The 18,908-nt window shown below is 53.0% G+C and overlaps 1 protein-coding gene across 1 annotated transcript in view; it reads left to right on the forward strand.

The window, feature by feature from the left end:
• SLC22A3 (solute carrier family 22 (organic cation transporter), member 3) overlaps positions 1–18,908 on the forward strand; it is a 45,058-nt gene that overhangs the window by 8,935 nt on the left and 17,215 nt on the right. The window contains exons 2-5 of the mRNA XM_004674172.2: positions 315–506; positions 2,581–2,735; positions 4,090–4,258; positions 4,893–5,010. Coding sequence (XP_004674229.2) covers positions 315–506; positions 2,581–2,735; positions 4,090–4,258; positions 4,893–5,010 — 634 coding nt within the window. The remainder of the gene's footprint in view (positions 1–314; positions 507–2,580; positions 2,736–4,089; positions 4,259–4,892; positions 5,011–18,908) is intronic.

Below are 18,908 nucleotides of genomic sequence, written 5' to 3' on the forward strand. Positions count from 1 at the left end.
GAACTCATGCGGAAGTGGCTTTAGCTTCTTAGTGCTGTGCTTTAACCTGCTGCGCCCCCAGGGAGGGCCCCGTAGTCCGTTTTTATATATTCCCATGTGAGCTTGGACGTAGTCGTCTTGGCATCTTTATTCTGCCTCCATCTTGCCTTCTTGCCACTTCTCTTTAGACTCTTAACAGTGGGCAGAATGGTGGCACAAGTGGACCTTAGGATGTCACTATTTATAGTAAACTGGACAGTCCAACCCCAGAGACAATGAAACCAACCATGCAAACAGGATTGAGGGTGGAAAGCTGCGGGTGCTGCCTATCTCAGCTTCGTGGAGGCCCCAGGGGACGTTTCAGGGCCGGGCGTGGGTGAGAGCGGGCGCGGCTGTCTCCATGCCTTTCCTCTTGTTCCCCAGTTTGGCCTCGTGTGTGGCAATGCTTGGCTGCTGGACCTCTCCCAAGCCATCCTCAACCTGGGCTTCCTGGCTGGAGCGTTCACCTTAGGCTACGCGGCAGACAGGTAGGAGCCCGGGGCCACCTGCCACACCCTGCTGCGTGCACACGGGAGAGAGCGATTCCTGTTCGCTATGGGGAAGTCCTGCTGCCCGTGGGACCAGCTCTAATTCCTCCTCGCGCCAGTCTTGCTTGCTCGGCCGGGCTCCTGCCTTCCTTCTTGGGCTGTGCGGGACCGCAGAGGGGGGCTGCTGAGGGGGGTGCATGGTGGGTTGTTGTGCTGGACGCTGTGGAGCCTGAAGCCCATAAGTCACAGGGTGTGACTTGTTGAGTTTGGTCCTCAAGTCTGCCTATTTAATTTAAATTTTAGAAGAGAAACCCTTGTAGTTTCTTTTACAAGTTTAAAACTGTGGAAAGGCAATTCCACAAACCAGGCCGCATCACGGTGCATCGCCAAGTGTGCCCGCGGGTGGCAGACACCCGTGCTGGCCCGCGGACGCCCCCGGCCACCCTGGCTGCCGCGCCTGTCTCTGGCATCCCGGGAGCTGGTTACTGGATTCGCCCTGCTGCTCCTCTACCTCGAATCTGACTGTGAAGATACTGCTCTCACTTGATAGTGTCCTCCATGGCCCTGGGCCACTGTCACCAGCCCAGTGAGGCCTTGTCCCCCGCCTGCAGTGGCCCGCACCGTGGGCGCCCTGCGCACCCCAGACAGCACCCAGCGGCTAAGTCAGGGCTGTCAGGTGTCTCGGCCCTGCAGGCGTTGACGTGGCCCGGGCCAGCACAGGACACCCCAGCGCACTGGGCACAGTGGCGCTTCCCCCTTCCTCCATCTGTTCTGTCCCTGCTGCCCCGCGCCCTCCTCTGCGAGGCTGATGCCCTCTGTCCCCTGTGTCTGACGCTGCCCCCATCCTCTCCTTTGCTGGGGTCCCGCCCCCCTGTTTCTACTTGCTGGGCTTTGCCAGCAGCCCCCACCTCCCTTCTGGGTCTCCCGCGCTCTGGACTTGCTCTCCTCGCCAGCTCCTACCTGGCAGCGACAGGTGTTTCCCACGCGTGGCTGTTACTGTTTCCCACGTCAACGTCAGGTCTTGCTTCCTCCACCCGTTTCTCATCTACAGTCAGTAGACATGTCTCCCACCGGAGGGCCCCCACTCAGGGAGGGGCTTTCTCCCCATGACCCGCGAGGAGCCTCAGCATGGTCCTCGGGGGTGATTGAGCTTCTGAGGAAGCAGTACTGAACGAGTTTCCCTCAGCTCAGGGCAATGCCTTTGGGGTTCCCCGTGTAGTCTTGGGGGAAGGTCAGGAAACAATCTAGAGGCCTCTGGCAGCCAGAGAATTTGGAAGTCTTGATAAACCAGCTGCTTCTGCCCTCAGCCCAATGAGAGATGCTAGCAGGGTGGATTTTGTAAAATGTCCTCTGAAAAGTGTCATCAAATCAAATCTCCTAACAGTCACTGATGACAAATCCTACCACCGATGACTTGACAGGACCACACTGAGTCACTTAGCATCGGGTCAGCATCTCGAATACAGCAGCCTGTCCCTTTCCTCAGCTGCTAATCACGTATGTGCAATGGAAAGGGGGGACAAGAGTCAGCATTTCAGCAGGACTGACACTGGCCTTGAACTTGAGCCTGGTCTAAGCGTGCACTTCTGCCTCACTGTTGGTTCTCTGCAGCCTTACAGTAGAAGAGGTGAGCAAGGCCCACGGGCAAACACGCACAGCCCAAGACTGGCCGCTCTGGCGAGCGCCCGCCCGAGCATGGCCGAGCCCAGGCTTTGGCTGTCAGGAACTCTGCTGAGGCTTCCGTCCCTGTGCCCTTAGGGTTCCACCCACAAAAATGCTAGAAAGTGTCAAAGCCCATCCCAGGGGAGATGAGGCCATCAGATGCGAAAAGCCGGCTTCCAGAGGCCGATCTTTCTGGAAACTGCAGCCCCAGAAGGGCACTCCATGCTTGCAATGTCGTAATAGCGTGTTTTTCTTTGCCCTGGTTTGGCCACAGAACACAAGTTGACTTTTCCGCAACCTCTACATACGGGCGCCAGGGAGGTGAGAGGGGACGGGCTGGCGGAGCTGAGCCTTGCAGCAGCACCAGCAGGAACACCTGGTCATCCCAGGCGCTCATCTTCCCTCCCCGCAGGTTCGGCAGAATAGTCGTCTACCTGCTCTCCTGTCTCGGCGTCGGTGCCACCGGCGTGGCGGTCGCCTTTGCGCCCAACTTCCCGGTGTTTGTGGTCTTCCGCTTCCTGCAGGGCCTGTTCGCCAAGGGCACGTGGATCACCTGCTACGTGATAGGTAAGACCTCGCCCGGGCCCGGCGAAGCCGTTGCCTCACGTGTGGGGAGGCTTCGCTCTGCAGCCCTGATGCCTTCTGCATGAAGGGGCTGTGGGGCCAAGAGTCTACCCTCTAGAAACTGAAATGCTGCCTTGCTTTGGGAGCCAAATCCGGAAGATGCCACTTCTAGGGAGACCCGGAGCCCAGATCGGGATGCACCTCACTGGGCTCCTTGCTTGCCCACACGTACGTTTTTGTGAACAAGGGATCCATTTTTAGTAGCCTTGAAACAACTTAGAAGTATCTTTATCTCTGTGATGCCATTTGAGACTACTTTCCTGTGTCCTCAAATATTATTTCTCTAATTCCCTTCTCCACACGAGGAGAACTTTTTGCCACATGAGAGAGATGACCTAAAAAAAATGAGAAAGTAACATTTGTTATCTTTCCTAACAAGGAGGCTTGACTTTCCAGGTATGAAAGGAAACACATCCCTTTGCTTTTTGCTGGTAGAACTTGGGGGCATCTCGCCTCTTTTTCCCTTCATGGTCACCCAGGTGAAGGCAGGCGGACTCCTGGCCGGGGAGCAGAGCTCTTTGGTCATAGCTCCAGGACTTTGGGCTCCCGCTGGCCCGTGGTTTGCTGGCTGTTCTCCAGGCAGGAGACACTCGCAGGAAGGTGCTGTGAGCGCTGGGGGGTGGGGGTGGGGCTCCGGGGCAGGTGCACAAGAGAGACCTGTGGCCTCTAAAGCATCCTTCAGGGCCCTAAGTCTAGGTGAGGCTCCGAGTTCTGAGTTGTGACACTCAGGTAACACCTCCAGGCCACCAGTGGCCCACAGAATGATTGAGTGGGGAGGGCCAGAGAAGACAGGCAGCGGGGGAGTGCCCCTGCGATTTGTTTTTTCAAAATGGCACATCAATGCATAGCCCAGCAGTGGAAAGGGTTGCTAATGGATAGAGACCCCGTGAGATGATGAAACATTTCATAGAATCTGCGTTTCCATAATGAATCTCCAAAGAGACTGAGTGATGCACATCTGTGGGGGCAGCGGCAAGCCCGGCCAGCGCACACACTTACATTTGGGGCGTTACTGTTGCCTTTCAAAACTGTCCCCATGTAAGCGTTCCTCAAACCGCACATGGGTTCTCTGTGCGCCTCACTGTCCCCGGGAGAGGGAGAGGCTCAGTGTGGAGGAGGGCAGTGGAAGGGTCGTGCACACCCGGGGGACACATCTCCCCTTTGGTGGGTAGGGCAGCTTTGGCCTCTCCGCAAGGCCTGTGTCGCCCAGGGAAACTGGTGGCTGGCCCAGGTGTGATGTCGGCTTATTTCCGGTTGACCTCGAGCGTCCCTAACCTCTGTGTTTGTTTTCCTTCAGTGACAGAAATTGTAGGTTCGAAGCAAAGGAGGACTGTGGGGATAGTGATTCAAATGTTCTTCACCCTCGGAATCATAATTCTCCCTGGAATTGCCTATTTTATCCCCAACTGGCAAGGGATCCAGCTGGCCATAACGCTGCCCAACTTCCTCTTCCTCCTCTATTACTGGTAACGTGGTTTTTTCCTTATCACGTGTGCACAGAAGTGTAGAATCCAATGCTTCCAAAATAACAGTCATGACTTAAGTGCATTAAGAAAATACCAAAATGCAAATAAATAGTGTGTTGCATTATTTGATTCTTTTGTAATATTTTCCTGAAAACATCCACAAGTATCAGGCAAATAGAAGGTAATGAAATTGATTTGCTCCTCTGTATGGTCAATCCAGTGAAATATGTTAAAAGCATCAGAAAATTATCAGAAAGCTGCAGCTATATGCATTTCTTAGCAGCATGACTATGTGTTAATCATGCCTCTAGCTTAATTTTCGACATATGGGCAAATCAATTTACCTAATGCAATTTAATGCAATTTAAATACTCCTTAAACCTCCCTTTTTTCACGTGTGAGATCAAGAACCCTGTATTCTAGGACAGCCTGGTTTTGCAGAAACAATGTAATGTTGACTATTTGTATTATGAGCAGTGATCCACTGGTGAAAGATGCAGTTTTCCTTCCATTCTGGAACCTCAGAATTTCCTGAACATCAGCTCGTTGCAAGACGGGCAGCTCATTGCAAGACGTACTCTGACTCTTAGGTGTGAGGATCCTAGGCATCACTCACACAGACTTTCATCGCCAGGGCAGTTCCTGAATCTCCTCGCTGGCTGATTACTCAGAAGAAAGGGGATAAAGCCCTGCAGATTCTGAGGCGCATTGCCAAGTGCAACGGGAAATACCTCTCGCCAACGTATTCCGAGGTACGCTGATCTCTTCTACCTCCTAAATACCGTTCAGGTGGATGAACTCAGCTGTCATCGAAGCACATATTATTAAATATGTGAGTTCAGCACTGCTAGCCTGGATTTTTAAAAGGGGGGGGGGAGCCTGGGGAAGACACAAAAGGCATATTAAAGCAGACAATACTTGCTGTCACGGCGTAATAGCCGCACTTGGGTCCCCTGAGATTTAGTAATTCATCTTGATTTCACAAAAAACTGTAAAATCTCATTCTTTACCCTTTGAAAGATTTGACAGGTGGCTGAAGGCATACCTGTGTATTTGATGCAAACTTTGAATACTTTGAGAAGAACCTATAAAGGAATAGATGGCAGTGCTCTCGCTGCCGAGATGAAAGAAATGCAGAATAACAGGAGGATGGTCAGGACGCATGCCAGGGACCATTCTGGGGAGAGCCAAACCTTTGCCATTCGCCCTGGAGAAACTTAGGTTGCTGACTTTTTTTTTGTAGCATTCGGTTTATTTCAGAAGAAACACTCTTGAGAAAGACTTTAACATAAGTATCTTAAGCCAATGTTTCCTTGGCTCCCTTGTGAGCTTCCCGTCCCCCAGAAGGGGGTCATATCTTTGGGGTGTCTGTCTTCCTCCTTCACTCCTGCAGTAGGCGCGAGCAGCAGCCCCATGCTCACGAAGGCTGCCCCGGTCTGCTGGGGCAGTGGGGGCTGAAGACGAGCTTTCTGTCACACATAGGTGGTAAAGAGATGCCGGTCTGTTCTAACCACGGAGAGAGACCGTGGCTCCCCGTGCGGCTCTGAGCACCCCAAGTCCTGCCTTCCTCTTTCCCAACTGTCTTCTCAGCTCTTGCTGCCTTATTGGCATTTGGCTCCTAGTGACACTTGTGTGCTGGGGGCTGAGAGGCCTCTCCTGCATTCTTCAGTCATGCTTGGCTCTCCTTCTTCTTGCGATGTTAAGGGTGAAGATCTGCTGTGTTTCCCTGTAGTTTTCTGCAGTCTACAGAGTGTTGGCTACTCTTTGTCCTTTAGCCGGCCCCTCTGGCTCTGGTCTCCGCTGCACGTGGGTAGATCTAGAGCTTCGTCAGGTTCAGGCTTGTTACCGCTGCTGAGACGGCGTAGATGGCTTAGTCTGTCCCCTTTTCACGCTGCCTGGCGTCTGCCTGCCTGGCCGTCCTCGGCCATCTCTTCCATGCTGTTTGCGACCCCTGACAGCATAACCCGCCACCACGGAGCCATCAGAGGCTGCAAAGTGACGATGTTCTCACCTACCGTGACTTCTTCCCTTGTTCCTGGAATGCTGATATGAAGATCAGCTGTCTGGTTACTCTGAGCTGCAGTTCCTACAGCAAGACAGGACACATGCATCTTTCTTTCTTTTCAAAGAATGGGTCCCTTCCCCAGGTGACCAATGCCTGTGCGTTGTGGGGTTTTACAGCCTTGTGGGCCTGGTGTACACTGTTTCAGTCCCCGTCCTTATCCTCATTGACACTCAGGTTGCCCATCTTTGGGCAGATGAAGCTCATCTCCATTGGTCCTGAGTCCCTCTGCCACATCTCCAGGGCTTCTGGACTCTTCCTTGGTCTTTGGCACCATGACGCTGGCTCATCCTGGTGGTCCACTCCTGGACCGCCCACTTCCAGAGGTGCTTTCATTTTTGAAACCACAGCTTCAGCCTGAACCCATCCATCTCCTGCCTTTTCATACTATACAGCTTCAAAGAGAAGCCGATTCTTCAGAAAGAGGAGCAATTAGCATTTCCATTTAAAAGCCTGGATAATCGCGGAATCTGGCCACATTACAGGCCACACGGTACTTTCTGCTTCAGAGATGCTGACGCTCGCACACAGTAGAACAACGTGCAAAACCCCTCTTTATGGTGCTCAGCAACATAGGCCAGTCGAGAGGCGCTTCCTCACACTCCTGCTGCAGCTTTTGCAGAACCACAGGCGCGGCCTTTATCAGCCTCTTCATGTTGGGGACTGTTGCCCCTGTCAGTGTGAGGGTGGCCTTGAATGCATGGTCACCCCACACGTCACAGGGCCGTTTGTCACCCTGCTCTCTGGAGGAGATCCCAGGGCCCCCAGACCTGTGGCTGACCGCCCGGATGGAACTGTGTGTGGGTTGGACGATGCACTGAGAGGTCTGGGGATGTGGTGACACGGTATCTGCCTGCTGGCCATCCTGGGCCTAGTCCCCAAAGCTGCATGTGTGTGCTGGTCAGACCAGACAAGTGCTGGTCCAAGTAGACAAGGCCTGCAGCAGAGATGGCTCAGCCTTTGATGGGGGGGTAGGGGGAGGTGGGGGGCCTGTCGGTCAGGGAAGAAGGGCTGTTTCTTAGTGACCTTCCTCTGTGTCGAGTGGTGCCACCTGTCATACACTGACTGTCCCCTCCTCTCCAGTGAAGATCACACACCTACCAGGGCTGTGGGCTGGGCAGCCTCTCCACCGTGCCATGGGCATTCCCGGCCAGTCAGGCATGGCCGTGCCCCTGGACAGCCCAGGGAACAGCAGTGGCAGTGCCAGTTCAGGGCAGAAGCTGTGAGCAGCGTCTCATGTTGCTGACAGCCTCTTGCTCTCTCCGCCTGCGGGCGGCTCCTTCAGTGCGGGGCTCAGGACGAGAGCTGCAGCTGGGAGCAGAGCTGCGCGGCTGGCCCACAGCTCCCGGCCAGGCCAAGAAGCCGCCGCTGTCTCAGTAAGCACAGTTTGCGCGCGTGTCTCATGGTGCTGCAGACATTTGAGGGTGTTTCTTCCTGCCCCAGAGTTAATCCGCTAGGTGGTCGGTGTGAACAGGCTCAGTGCTCAGAGTGGGGCTTGGTGCTTCCACGAGCCTTTGGTGGCCTAGATGGCGTCTGTTTGTGGTAGAGGGGACCCCTGCCTGGCGGCAAGGGCGTCTTCCCCTGCATCCCCTGCTCCATCGATGCTGGGCCAGGCGAGGTGACCTGCTTTGGTCTCACGGTTTGTGGTGAGTGCCCCGGTACGTGGTGTGTGCGTACATGGTGTGTGCCCGCCCTTGCAGGCGGGCTTGGCCTTGTGTGTTGCTTTGGCCAGGGGTGTGACACAGTGGTGTCTTGAAATGTGCGGTTGGGCTCGGTCTCTGCACGCGGCCTCATCCTGGGACCATTCTCCGCCTCGCCTTCTGGTGCCAGAGGAGGTGGAGAGACCCCCCAAACCTAGAGAAGCAGGCTTCCAGCCCACCCACAGGCACGGAGCGGAAGTATGCCACCAACCTTCGCCAGGACGGATGGTTGTCACAGTTTAACAACAGCCAGCTCAACAGTTACCGGTGGCAGGTCTTTGGTATCTTTTCACCCAAGGGTTTTAAGCCTTTGTTGTAAGGGGTTAAGTCTTCTCCCCTCCTACCACAGGGTATGCTCACGGAGAGCAGTAGGTTACCACTCTGGCTAACATAGATGCTCTGGAGCTGCAGTGGGGCATGCGCCTTGGCGGTGACAGTGCTGTCGGCGCAGTGAAGCGATCAGGCTTGACTGTGGAGTGCTTATTTCCACGACATGCTCGTAAACGGCGCCGCTCACAGCGAGTCTACCGCCCCCGGCCAGGTAGGCGCCTGCGGCAGAAGCACACGCATGCGCAAACATCCCCTGGCCGGTTGCCATGGCAGCACATTTACGTGGCATCCGCGGCGGAGCTTTCTGACCCCAAGCGCCTGTCCGCGTGCCCAGCGCCCCCACGCGGTAGCTCCCAACACCGCGAAGACGGACGCCGCCGAGGCCAGCGTCGGGCCGGTCCCGGCCCTCAGTCCCGGCAAGCCCAGCTGCCTCGTTTCTGTGCTGCAGCGACGCGTTATGCAAGCAGCCTGCTGCTAGCGAGCGGGCCATTCCAGCGTGGGAACATGCGCTTGACATTTCCTTCCAGAGGGAGTTTTATTTTTTTTTAATTTTATAATAGTTTATTTTTTACATATTTTTGTGCATTTTCCCATCTCAGTTGCAATCCCCTTGGGTTTCCCATCATCAGATCACCCATGTGCCATCATCATAGTCCAGTGCATTTCCCTCCCGAGAGGGAGATTTTTTTAATGAACATAATATATTTTGTTCTTCTCAAAGACGGGTTTTCGGGAAACCCAGGACCGCATGGCATTTCAGCCCAAGTGTTGAGTTTCGTTGTCAGCTATGGGGTTTAGTAGTTTTCTCCGGCTCAGGACTTGACCACTCTCTGGGTCGAATTCATTTGAAAGTTTCAGAGGAAGAAAAGTAGGCCCCCAAACGACCCAACGGGCCGTGCCAGGAAAGGTGGCGTCTGGGAAGCGCAGGGCGTGGGGGCAGGTGGTGGGAGCTCGCCGGTGTCTTGGCTTCTGTTCACGGTCTGTGTTTACATGATTGTGCTGATTACTCTCTATGTTTCTAACTTATGGACAATAAGATGATGGCACATAGAAAGGGAAACAGATTTATACTATCATAAAAAGGGCATAGAAATGGTATAGATGGACTGTTGAGTCCAGGGTGCTCCTTTCCCAAACTGGGTGGTTAAATGGTAAGTTCCTTCCACTAGAGGACATGCAGCTGAAATCTTGCCGGTCTGTTGACTCTCATTTCACCAGGGCAGATGTTGAGGAGAGGTGTCACAGAGCACTCTGGGCTTGAAGGGAACTAGAAACCTAGCTAATGTGTCCTCTGGAGAATGGGGGCAGCTCCCTGGAGCAGTGCTCAGAGCGAGGAGCCTGGAGAGGCCCTTACTCTTCCATGCCCTCCCCTCAGCCCCAGGGCTGGAATGTGCCTGGGTCAGACTCAGCGGTTTCATAAAATGCAAGTTGGAGTTTAGCACATATTCAGCCCAACCAGGAGAGGGCACTGTTATCTCCTGCCCCACTCCCACCAGCCTGTCCCGGTGCCCCACGGCCTGTTCCTAACGTGGGATCATGGGTAGCATTGCTGCAGGGCCCAGGACCACGAATGCACACAGGTGGTATAACAAGCGGGGCCACCTGTTTGCCCAGGACATGGGGGCACTGCTGGCGAGGGGGCGTTTCTGGGGCTGTCAGGTATACACAGAGGAAGGTACCTGGGATTTGCACTTGTGTGCTTCCAAGCTGCTTCCAGCGGGCCAGGAACCCCAAGGCCCAGGAGGGTCAGGGACGCCTCACCCGGCTAGGAGATGGGCCAGAGCTCCCCAGGCAGAAGCAGGCTGCCCGGCCCCCCTCCACCTGCCTTCTAACTTTTCGGCCCTTCATTTGAAGTTCCAGCACAAAGTGATACTCCTTCTGAAGAAGCATTTGTTGATGTAGGGTGCGCATATGCAGTGAACATACCACCTTATATCCACACGCTTCCTGCGCATGGCTTGCTCGATGCTCAGTTTCTACTGTAGTGTTAGTCTCGTCCTGAGCACTGGCCTCTTGGACCCCAACACGCGCCCACCCCAAGTCCCAGGGCAGAGAAGCAAGCGCTGGCCTTTCCTTGGCCGTGTGTGGCGGCTTCATAAACACAGTTAATTAAAACAGAAAACAAAATGATAGGCCGCACGGGCTTGTTGAGCCTGCTCGCTGTTGTGGGAATTGTGAACATGCTTTCATCTAAAACAGAAGCGTGTCTGCCTTTTCCTTTTCTTCCTGGGCCTTTGCCAAGGGAATGGCCTGCGGGCCTTCCCGGGTCTCCTGCTGGATGGCTGCGAGGAGGTGGGAGCCGCACGGCCAGTGCCCTGCTTGTGTTTTTGGCAAAACCAGTCCTGCCACCCCAAGGGCTGTGAATCATTGAGAAAATGCTGGCACTCTGTGAAAGTGTCCCCTGCTGAGGGGTGACGAGGGTTCGACTTCAGAACCCTGGCCGGGCTTGTGCCAGGCTTCCCTGGCAGAAATCCCCAGCAAGAGATCCTCGTGGGGCTAGTGGACAGGACAGCGCTGCTCGCCCACCCCCCAGTTCAGCCGCCCTTCCCTGGACTAACCCTAGGAGATGGGTGGGCCTGAGGCAGGTGAGGGTACCTCGGCGCGGGGTGTGGTGCAGAGATACACTCAGATCGTCACAAGGGGAAATTGGCTAAATGGCAAGGAAACACACGGAGATCCATTTCTTTCACCCCAGGAGGCCATTCCAGGAAGACGCTATGAAAGGCCCCAGGGGCTAGCTTTTCATTCTCCCTTTCCTAGAAAAGGTAAAAATCAAGATTCCGCTCACGAACGGCCAGATGACGAACATCCAGGTCGTGTTACCATAGCGACGCTTCTTTTGGGGCCAGGTCCACGCAAGCGGGATGTCTAGATGACTCAGTTTGGAACAAATAATGTCGACCTGTGCTGCTCTCTCTTTTCTCTGAAGCTGGTGCTGGGGGGGGAAGGGGAGGAAGTCTCATTTAATGTGCAGAAAGGAGCCTGGGGGAGAGGCAGGCTGCCCCTGTGCCAGCGCCCGCGCCAGCTCGAGCGCCTTTCTCTGGGTGGCTGAATAAAGGAGGGGAAGGAGTGGAGACATTTGCATCTGCTTCCCAGGAAAGAGCTTAGGGAATGTCGGGGGTCAGGGCCAGACCAAGAGCCCTTTTTCTGCTAGAGGAAGCTTTCATGAGAAAGCGGAACCCGGTCACCCTGCGAGGAATGGGCGTGGGAGGGGACCAGAGTGGACACGTGCTTGCCAAGGCAGCCCCCCACCCCCGTCCGCGCGGCTTGGGGGGCAGGCTGGGTCCTGAGCCCGTCGGTCCCAGCAGGAAACTTGGGGACCGTGGTGCCAGGGCAGCGTCCCTGGCATTTCAGCCAAGCTGTGCCTGTGTCCATCCGTCTGGGATAAGGCCGTACTCATTTTTTCAGAAGAAGGCAGATGCAGGTGGGGTTGGCAACTACTAGCGAGTGCAAAGGCGTGACTAAGTGGTGGGAACTTGAGCCCGCGCATGCATGAATCATCCACGAATAGAAACGACAGCCTGCCTGTCGTGTGACGTCACTTCCGGGCGGCGCGGCAGCTGGAAGGCTCCGCCCACGGCCAGGTGTGGGAGCACCTGCTCCTGCGCACCTCACCCCGGGGCCTCGGGGTCCGGGGTGCGAGATCTCTGCAGGGCTGATGCCCGGGAGTCTTGACAGGCGCGGGGTTCCTGCCCATTTCCCAGGCTTGTTCGCTTTGTTGTCCTGACTGAACAAAATAAAGTTGAGTTCATCATAGCCTGTTTTCCCTGACCTCAGGGCCAGCTCCGCCTGCTAAGGGGGTGGGGTGGCGGGCTGAGGGTTGGGGGGCAGAGCAGTCGGGAGGTGTGCAGGGAAGGGCCTGAGGGGGCTGCGCCGGGAGCCCTGCTCTGCTCTGTTCTCCTGTTTACATTTCAGGGCCCACTGGACTAGTAGTTCAGGCTCAGGGAAGACGCGGAAAGAGCATCGCATGACCGCTCTGGTCAGTTGCTCCCGTGTCGGGAGCGCTGGGGCGAAGCGCAGTCACGCTGTTGCGTCGCACTTGGTCTCACGGTGCTTCGTGAATATTACGCGCGTTACAAACTGGAGGTTTGGGCCACCCTGCGTCCAGCTGGTCCCTGGGCGCCCTGAGCCGCTCCGATGGTGGCCAGCGTGTTGCAGCAATGCAGTCAGCCTTCACGTAGCTACTGCACACCTCATGGGCTACAGTGGGCAGAAATACAGCTTTATGCGCCCCGGAAGTCAACAAATGAGTGACTGGCTTTTCACGAGGTTGGTTGTCTTGCAGCAGTGGGAATTTCACCCGCAGCCCCTCCGAGAGGCTTCCTCCGGGCCTCTGGGTAGTGTCCGGGCTTAGCGACTTCGCTCTTCCCGCCTGGGGATCTAAGTACTCACTCTGCAATACCTGAGCGTTTGTAACTGTCCTGCTCACTCTCTATGGCTCCTTATGCCGAAGACAGACGCCTTGGTGGGGACCGAGTGAAGCATAAGATGGACTTGGTGGAGTGACCTTGGGGCTCCCACGCTCTGTCTACTGTTCCGTTTCCTAAAAATAAGCAGCCTCTGCATTCCAACAGGTCGATTATTAATCATTGCTTCAAAGATAGCCTTCACAGTACAGGCGAGTCACACAGTGTTAGGAGGTTGTCCCAGAAACAAAAGTATAAGGACAGTCAGCAATGTAGCAGAGGTTGATCTTCCTTTGTACATCCATTTATCATCAGATCCTTCCCAGCAGGTGTTCAAATACTTACAAAATAACCTGCAGGTAGGGTTCTCCGGTGGTGCAGTTGGTTAAACCACAACACTATGAAGCTGTCCACAGCCACTGCAGTGTCACCCTGGCCAGGGAGGGACCCCAGGGCGCCCCGCAGACCTCTCCGCCTCCCTAATGCCTCACAGCAGAGAATTTCAGTCCATCTGCTGTTCCTCGCCACTCAATCTCCGCTGAATCCTCTTGCCCCCACCCCACGCCAGCCTCTGTGTGCATAAATATACAAATCTTTAAAAAAAATTCTCCACGCAACATTCAGTGGCACAAACGTCCCGGACATGACTCACAGCGCCCGTGTCCCCAGTGCTCCGTGGCTGCTTTGTCTTCTTTCTCCGTTGCAAGCTGGTTTCAGTCTCTTTCCTAATAATCCTTAACTAGTTAACGACACTCACTTTCATCAGATAAGAAAGTCCAGTAGAGCTAAGTATTTTTTTTTTTTCCCTTTCACTTACAGCTGAAGAACAGCTGAAATCTTATGTGTAGTGTTTGGAAACCATTTCAGTGCGTTTCATTCTCCTTGCGTTCATGCACAACTTCTACTTGGCCATGAATGCTGGGAACAAACCAATATGCTTGTTGGGCTGCCATCAAATACGTCTCAGTGTGGGGAAAGTGGGAACACAGGGTGACGGTGCAGGTCCCCAGGGGGACACAAGGACAGTGGGAGCGGTGTGGTCCAGAGATCCAGCTCCCACGTTGCACAACGTCTCTCTCAGCGTCCTCCCAAACCAAATGCCAGGGTGGTACATACCCCTCTCGAGAGATCAGCCAGCCTGGAGCAGTGAAGTGCGTATCAGTGAAGGACAAGTGATCAGGAGCTAGGCTGCCAACAAGAAATAAAACGATGGAGCAGCTTGCACATTCCAGAATGTACCAAGGACTTAATATTTATTGAGGTGCAGGTCAATGTTCTGTAACTAACTATTCAACTTGGCTTTCTTTGGAAAAGTTTCTAAGCGCTCCAAACGCTCATAATTAAAAATGAACTGAGGACTTTCTGAGACACAGCGGAGCTGAGGATGCAAAGTCAAGCTTGTATAATTGGCAAGTGTGGCATCACAGAGGCTGGAGGGATTCTGAGCTTCCCTGAGCTTCCCTGAGGGAGACACTTAGGCTTTGCCTTTGTTCTCTGAAGGCAGAGCTGGGTTGGAGCCTCTGGTTTGTTTGCTTTGACTTCTCCTTCCTCCACTGTGCCTGTTCTCTCCCTCAGCAGGCCCCCGGTTGAATGTGACGCTGCCTCGTTCGTTGCACCCCCTTGTAAAGGCGAGCTTGCTGCGTGCACCTGTCAGCTGGCATTGCGCTGCTCTGGGCCTCAGGACAGGCTCCTGGGTCACCTGCAGTAAAAGGGGGCATGTAGGGAGACCTACGTGGACCCGTGTGAGGTGTTCCCATTTAGTGTAATGTCTGCAAGTGGGACGGCTGGGTTCCAGGAGGCACACAAGCTGAGTCACAGCTCGGCAAGGCCATTTTCCAGGCTTCTAACTCGGGTGGCCTCCTGTGTGTGCCGAGAGCGGGTCTCTGGCCACCCATGAGGATCAGCACATCCGGGGGCCTCTGCAATGCCTCACCCTGCCTCTGCTTCTTTTTATTAGATTCTGGTATTATGGCCCCTTTGATTTATAGGATCTCCTTTTATAGTCTAAACATTATCCCGGTGACTGGTTTTAGACACTGTAAATATCTCCCCACCCCACCCCCTCCCTCCAGTTATCTGTTAGCTTTGCCTATTTTTTTTTTATAGACAAAAATCCTTAAATCCTGATACTGGTTTGATAAGATCAGATCGGCATATATTTCTGCCTACCGTTGTCCCATGGGTTGTTTAAGAAACAGTTCTGATGTCGAGGGTCACACAGCACCTATTAGCTCAAGGTTTTCACTGTCCTATGCAGTCCAGAATTCATTTGGATGCTGTGGGGATGTGATACTGAACCTATTTTCTTTTTTGAAGATTTATTTATTTATGCACACAGAGCTGGGGTACAGGCCAGAGGTGCAGGGACGGCGAGAGGATTCACCTGAGTCAGAGCGGGGAGCAGAATAGGCAGATCCAGATCCACTGAAATACACTGCTGAGGGGAGCAGCGGGCAGGTCAGGAGAGGTCTGCCGCGCCCTGTGGTCACCTCCCGGGCCGGGGATCAAACTCACACTGAAACGGTTGTGGCCAGCTTTCGGTGCTGAGTCCTAACCCCCTGCACCACCAGGGCCTGACCCGATTTTCTGAGCCAGCCCCACTTCTGAGTCTCCACCATGGCACAGCCACAACAGCACCCGCGCTCCCCGCCCCCCGCTCGCGCCCCCCCCACCCCCCGTCTCCACGGGTCAGAGCTGGGGGTACAAGGGCATAGTACGGTGCCTGTGACCTGCTAACATCAAATTGGGTGCCCCCTTCCCACCCTGGCCAGGTCTAGTATTTGGTCAAGCTCTAGAGCTGAGAGCACATCCTCTCTGCCTTCCTCTCTGTGGCTTTAACATCTCCCCGCCCCCTCGAGAAAAGCCCTGTCAGATTTGTTTGTGAGAAATGAAGAAATGTTCCAACACGTGACCGGCAACTGCAACCCGTTTACCAGCAGTAACCTTTGCCGGTACTGAGGCCACACTCTGGATCCCCGCAGGGTCTCTGGAGAGCTGCGTGTTTGCTGTGTGGGGTGCAGGGGTGCCCTCAGGCCAGCTGGATGCAGAGTTGGGGGATTTTCTCTCCCAGGCATCTTGACGCACATCTGTCGGGCCCAGGCTCTCTGGACTTGCTCTGTCGATGCAGAAGTCACTGGCCATACACTGGGAGGCGCCCTGAGGGGGCCCGTCTGAGATGGGGTGCTGAAGAGGAAATGCACAGTGGATTCCAAAGATTGAGAATGAAATAAAGCACATGAAAGAGCTTTAAGACAGCATAAGGATGACATGTTGAAATGATCATAGTTTGGAGAAAGACCGATGCAGCATCTGTTAAAAGTAATTTTGATTGTTGCCTTTCACCTTTTTTAATGGAGCTACTAGAAATTTTAAACTGATGTGTGTGACTCACACTATATTTTTATTCAACCTGTTTTAGGTGACTAAGATTTGGTCTTCAATGCTTTTAATTTATTTTTGTTATTGAGGCAAGATTGCTTTATTATCCTTACATAGGGTTTCAGCTGTTTTAATAAGCATCAAATACTCACGATAATTTTAATATGGCCATTTCTTTACCATGTGAGCTGTTGTGTGATAACTAATTTCTTTACCCTTCTTGTAAAGTATAATGAGGTTTTTCTTTCTTTAATTATTATTTAATTATTTAATTATTATTGTTATTATTTTAAGCTATTTTAAGTATCATTGTTTTACATCCTTGTTACGTTTTGACATAGGGGTTTCTCTTGTCAGGTATGGTCACATTTTTCAAAATTCCTAAAGCACAATAGGTGACTTGGTGAATCCCTTTATGCTCACTATTATTGTTATTTATCATCATCATCATCACTATTACAGCAATATTGCACCTAGAAGCCTGGCCAAAGCACTGTGCTGTAAGACAATTATTCCTGGGCCGGAAGCATGGGAGTGTCCCCAAGCAGTGGGCCAGAGTGTGTTTCCTCCCGGCTGGCGCACACTCCAGCTCCCAGTGCTTGAAACAAAAGACCGATAGGTAGTTTTGCTTTGAGGGTGGCTCCTGGCCCTTCTACCGGTGGGCCCCAGATTCTCAAGTAATATTTTGTTTGCACAGACTCCTTAGGGGTTGGAGTTCCTACCACACAGAACTGTGGGCAACTTGTGACGACCCTCTCTGTGAGGGCGTCGCACTGGTGCCCCAAACACTCGTGAGGCAAGTCTCACGCTCCTGGTCCTGACAAGAGGACCGAGGCCCCCCCCGGCTTTGATAATGTGCCGGGGAGAAAGTGCTCTCCATAAAGCAGACCACGGCTGGCTGGTCCTGGCTGCTCTTTCTGGACCAGACACCAGCCCCTCATCAGGGAAGCACTGAACCCTATATTGACAACAGCTTGTTGGTTATGTCTTTCTCTTCTTTGGAAATTTAAAATGTCAACTGGAAGAAATATTTCAGAAAGACACCACGAGAAACTGTAAATAGAGTTAGATTAATTGAATAAAACGCTCTTGTAACATAGGGTCCTTCATTGTTGATGTACAACAAAAAATCATGGTAGAACTAAAAGATGAATAAGAGACGGCTAGAGAAAATAACCACCAGCTCAGTAAATAAATAGGAAACCAACCTGTGAGTGTAACCGTGAGCGGTGCCCACAGCTAGGAGTGACGTTGCTAGGCAACAGGACTCCAAACAGACACAGGCTCCCGGGACAGTTTCACCATCTCCTCTGCTCCAAATCAAAACTGGCAGACACCATGTAGATGCCACAAACACATGACCACACACGCAATGCCAAGCTGGGCACACAAGACAACATCCTGTCTGGTTCCCTTTCTAGGTTCTAGAAAAGGCAAAACTGACGACAGAAAGCAGATGAGGGGGCTCCAGAGACCACGGGCGGGGGCAGAGGATTCGAAGCAGAGACGAGGATGTCCTGGGGAGAGTGGAAATGTCCATAGCACAGCAGTGGTGGTGCTGTGACCCACTGAAGCGTACACTTAACATCGGGGAATTCTGTTTCTCCCTGAGATGGAAAAGATATATACTAACCTGTTTGGACACTTCTAGTCTTTTGTATCTGACTCCAACTCAGCAAAATCTGTTACCAAACTCACTATGGCAATAATAAATAGCAATCTGAGCATAGCTTCACCTCAAGGTTTAGAAGCTGCTGTGTGCGGCCACGCACACACGAGGCCCAGCAGTCCCACAGTGCGACTCGCCCACAGTGCGACTCGCCCACAGTGTGGCCTTTAGTCTCTCCAAGTCTTTGGACGCCCAGAAAGTGGGTCATGTTTTAGAATATCTGCGTCACTGCGGAAAACATGTTAGTAAATCAAAGACCAGCTGGATTTGTTCTTAAATGAGGCAAAATGCTGACTTGCTTGGGAGTACTATTAATCCTCACGGGTCAGGAGGGATTGGTTTCAAGGTCTCCATTACTTCTGCTTATTATCAGCATTTCATAATCGCGGTAGAGGATGTGTAATAGGCGTTCAGCTTGTGCTTTGGGAAATCAGCTAACTGCTTGATTCTAAGTCTCAAGAGTTTGAAATTAAGACTCGATGTTTTTTTACAGAGTGAGTTGGAAGACTGAAGTGATTATTTTAATGATTTAATACAACATGATGATGCTTGAAGTATTCAGCTGATAAAACTAGACCATTGTCCTGGATTGAATTCTGCAGATAATTCCACTTTTGGCAATAAGTAACAGAAAACTAATTTAAACAGGCTTAGACCATGAGGACATCTCCTGGCTTATGTTGCTCAAATTCTAGAGTTACAACAGCATTCGAGGTTGGCCAAGCCTCGCCCCAGCCATCAACCATCTGTGGTTTTCTCTGTCCCTCTACCCTGTGGACAAGGCCGTCTTCCTACTGGGTGGAGGAGGGCTACTAAGATCTACGTGAGCCTACCAATTCTGTATTAATTCCTCAAGGATAGAGAGTGAAGATTCCTTTAGAACACCCTGGCTTATGGGAATTTAAGGACTTTTCCAGAACCCCCTTTCTCAGTGCCTCACATTGGGTCTCAAGCCCATGGCTCATTGATTCAGGTTGGGTCACGTGCTCATCTGTCATTGGTTCAGAATGAGCCGTTGTCCAGTCACTGGCACCGAGGATGGAATTGCCCGCAGACTGCAAACAGAGTCAGTTCTCCTGAGAACACCAACTGATGGTGTGTGTGT

Source organism: Condylura cristata, unplaced genomic scaffold, assembly GCF_000260355.1.
Source record: "Condylura cristata isolate star-nosed mole 26May11 unplaced genomic scaffold, ConCri1.0 scaffold00001, whole genome shotgun sequence".
Classification (NCBI taxonomy): Eukaryota; Metazoa; Chordata; class Mammalia; order Eulipotyphla; family Talpidae; genus Condylura; species Condylura cristata.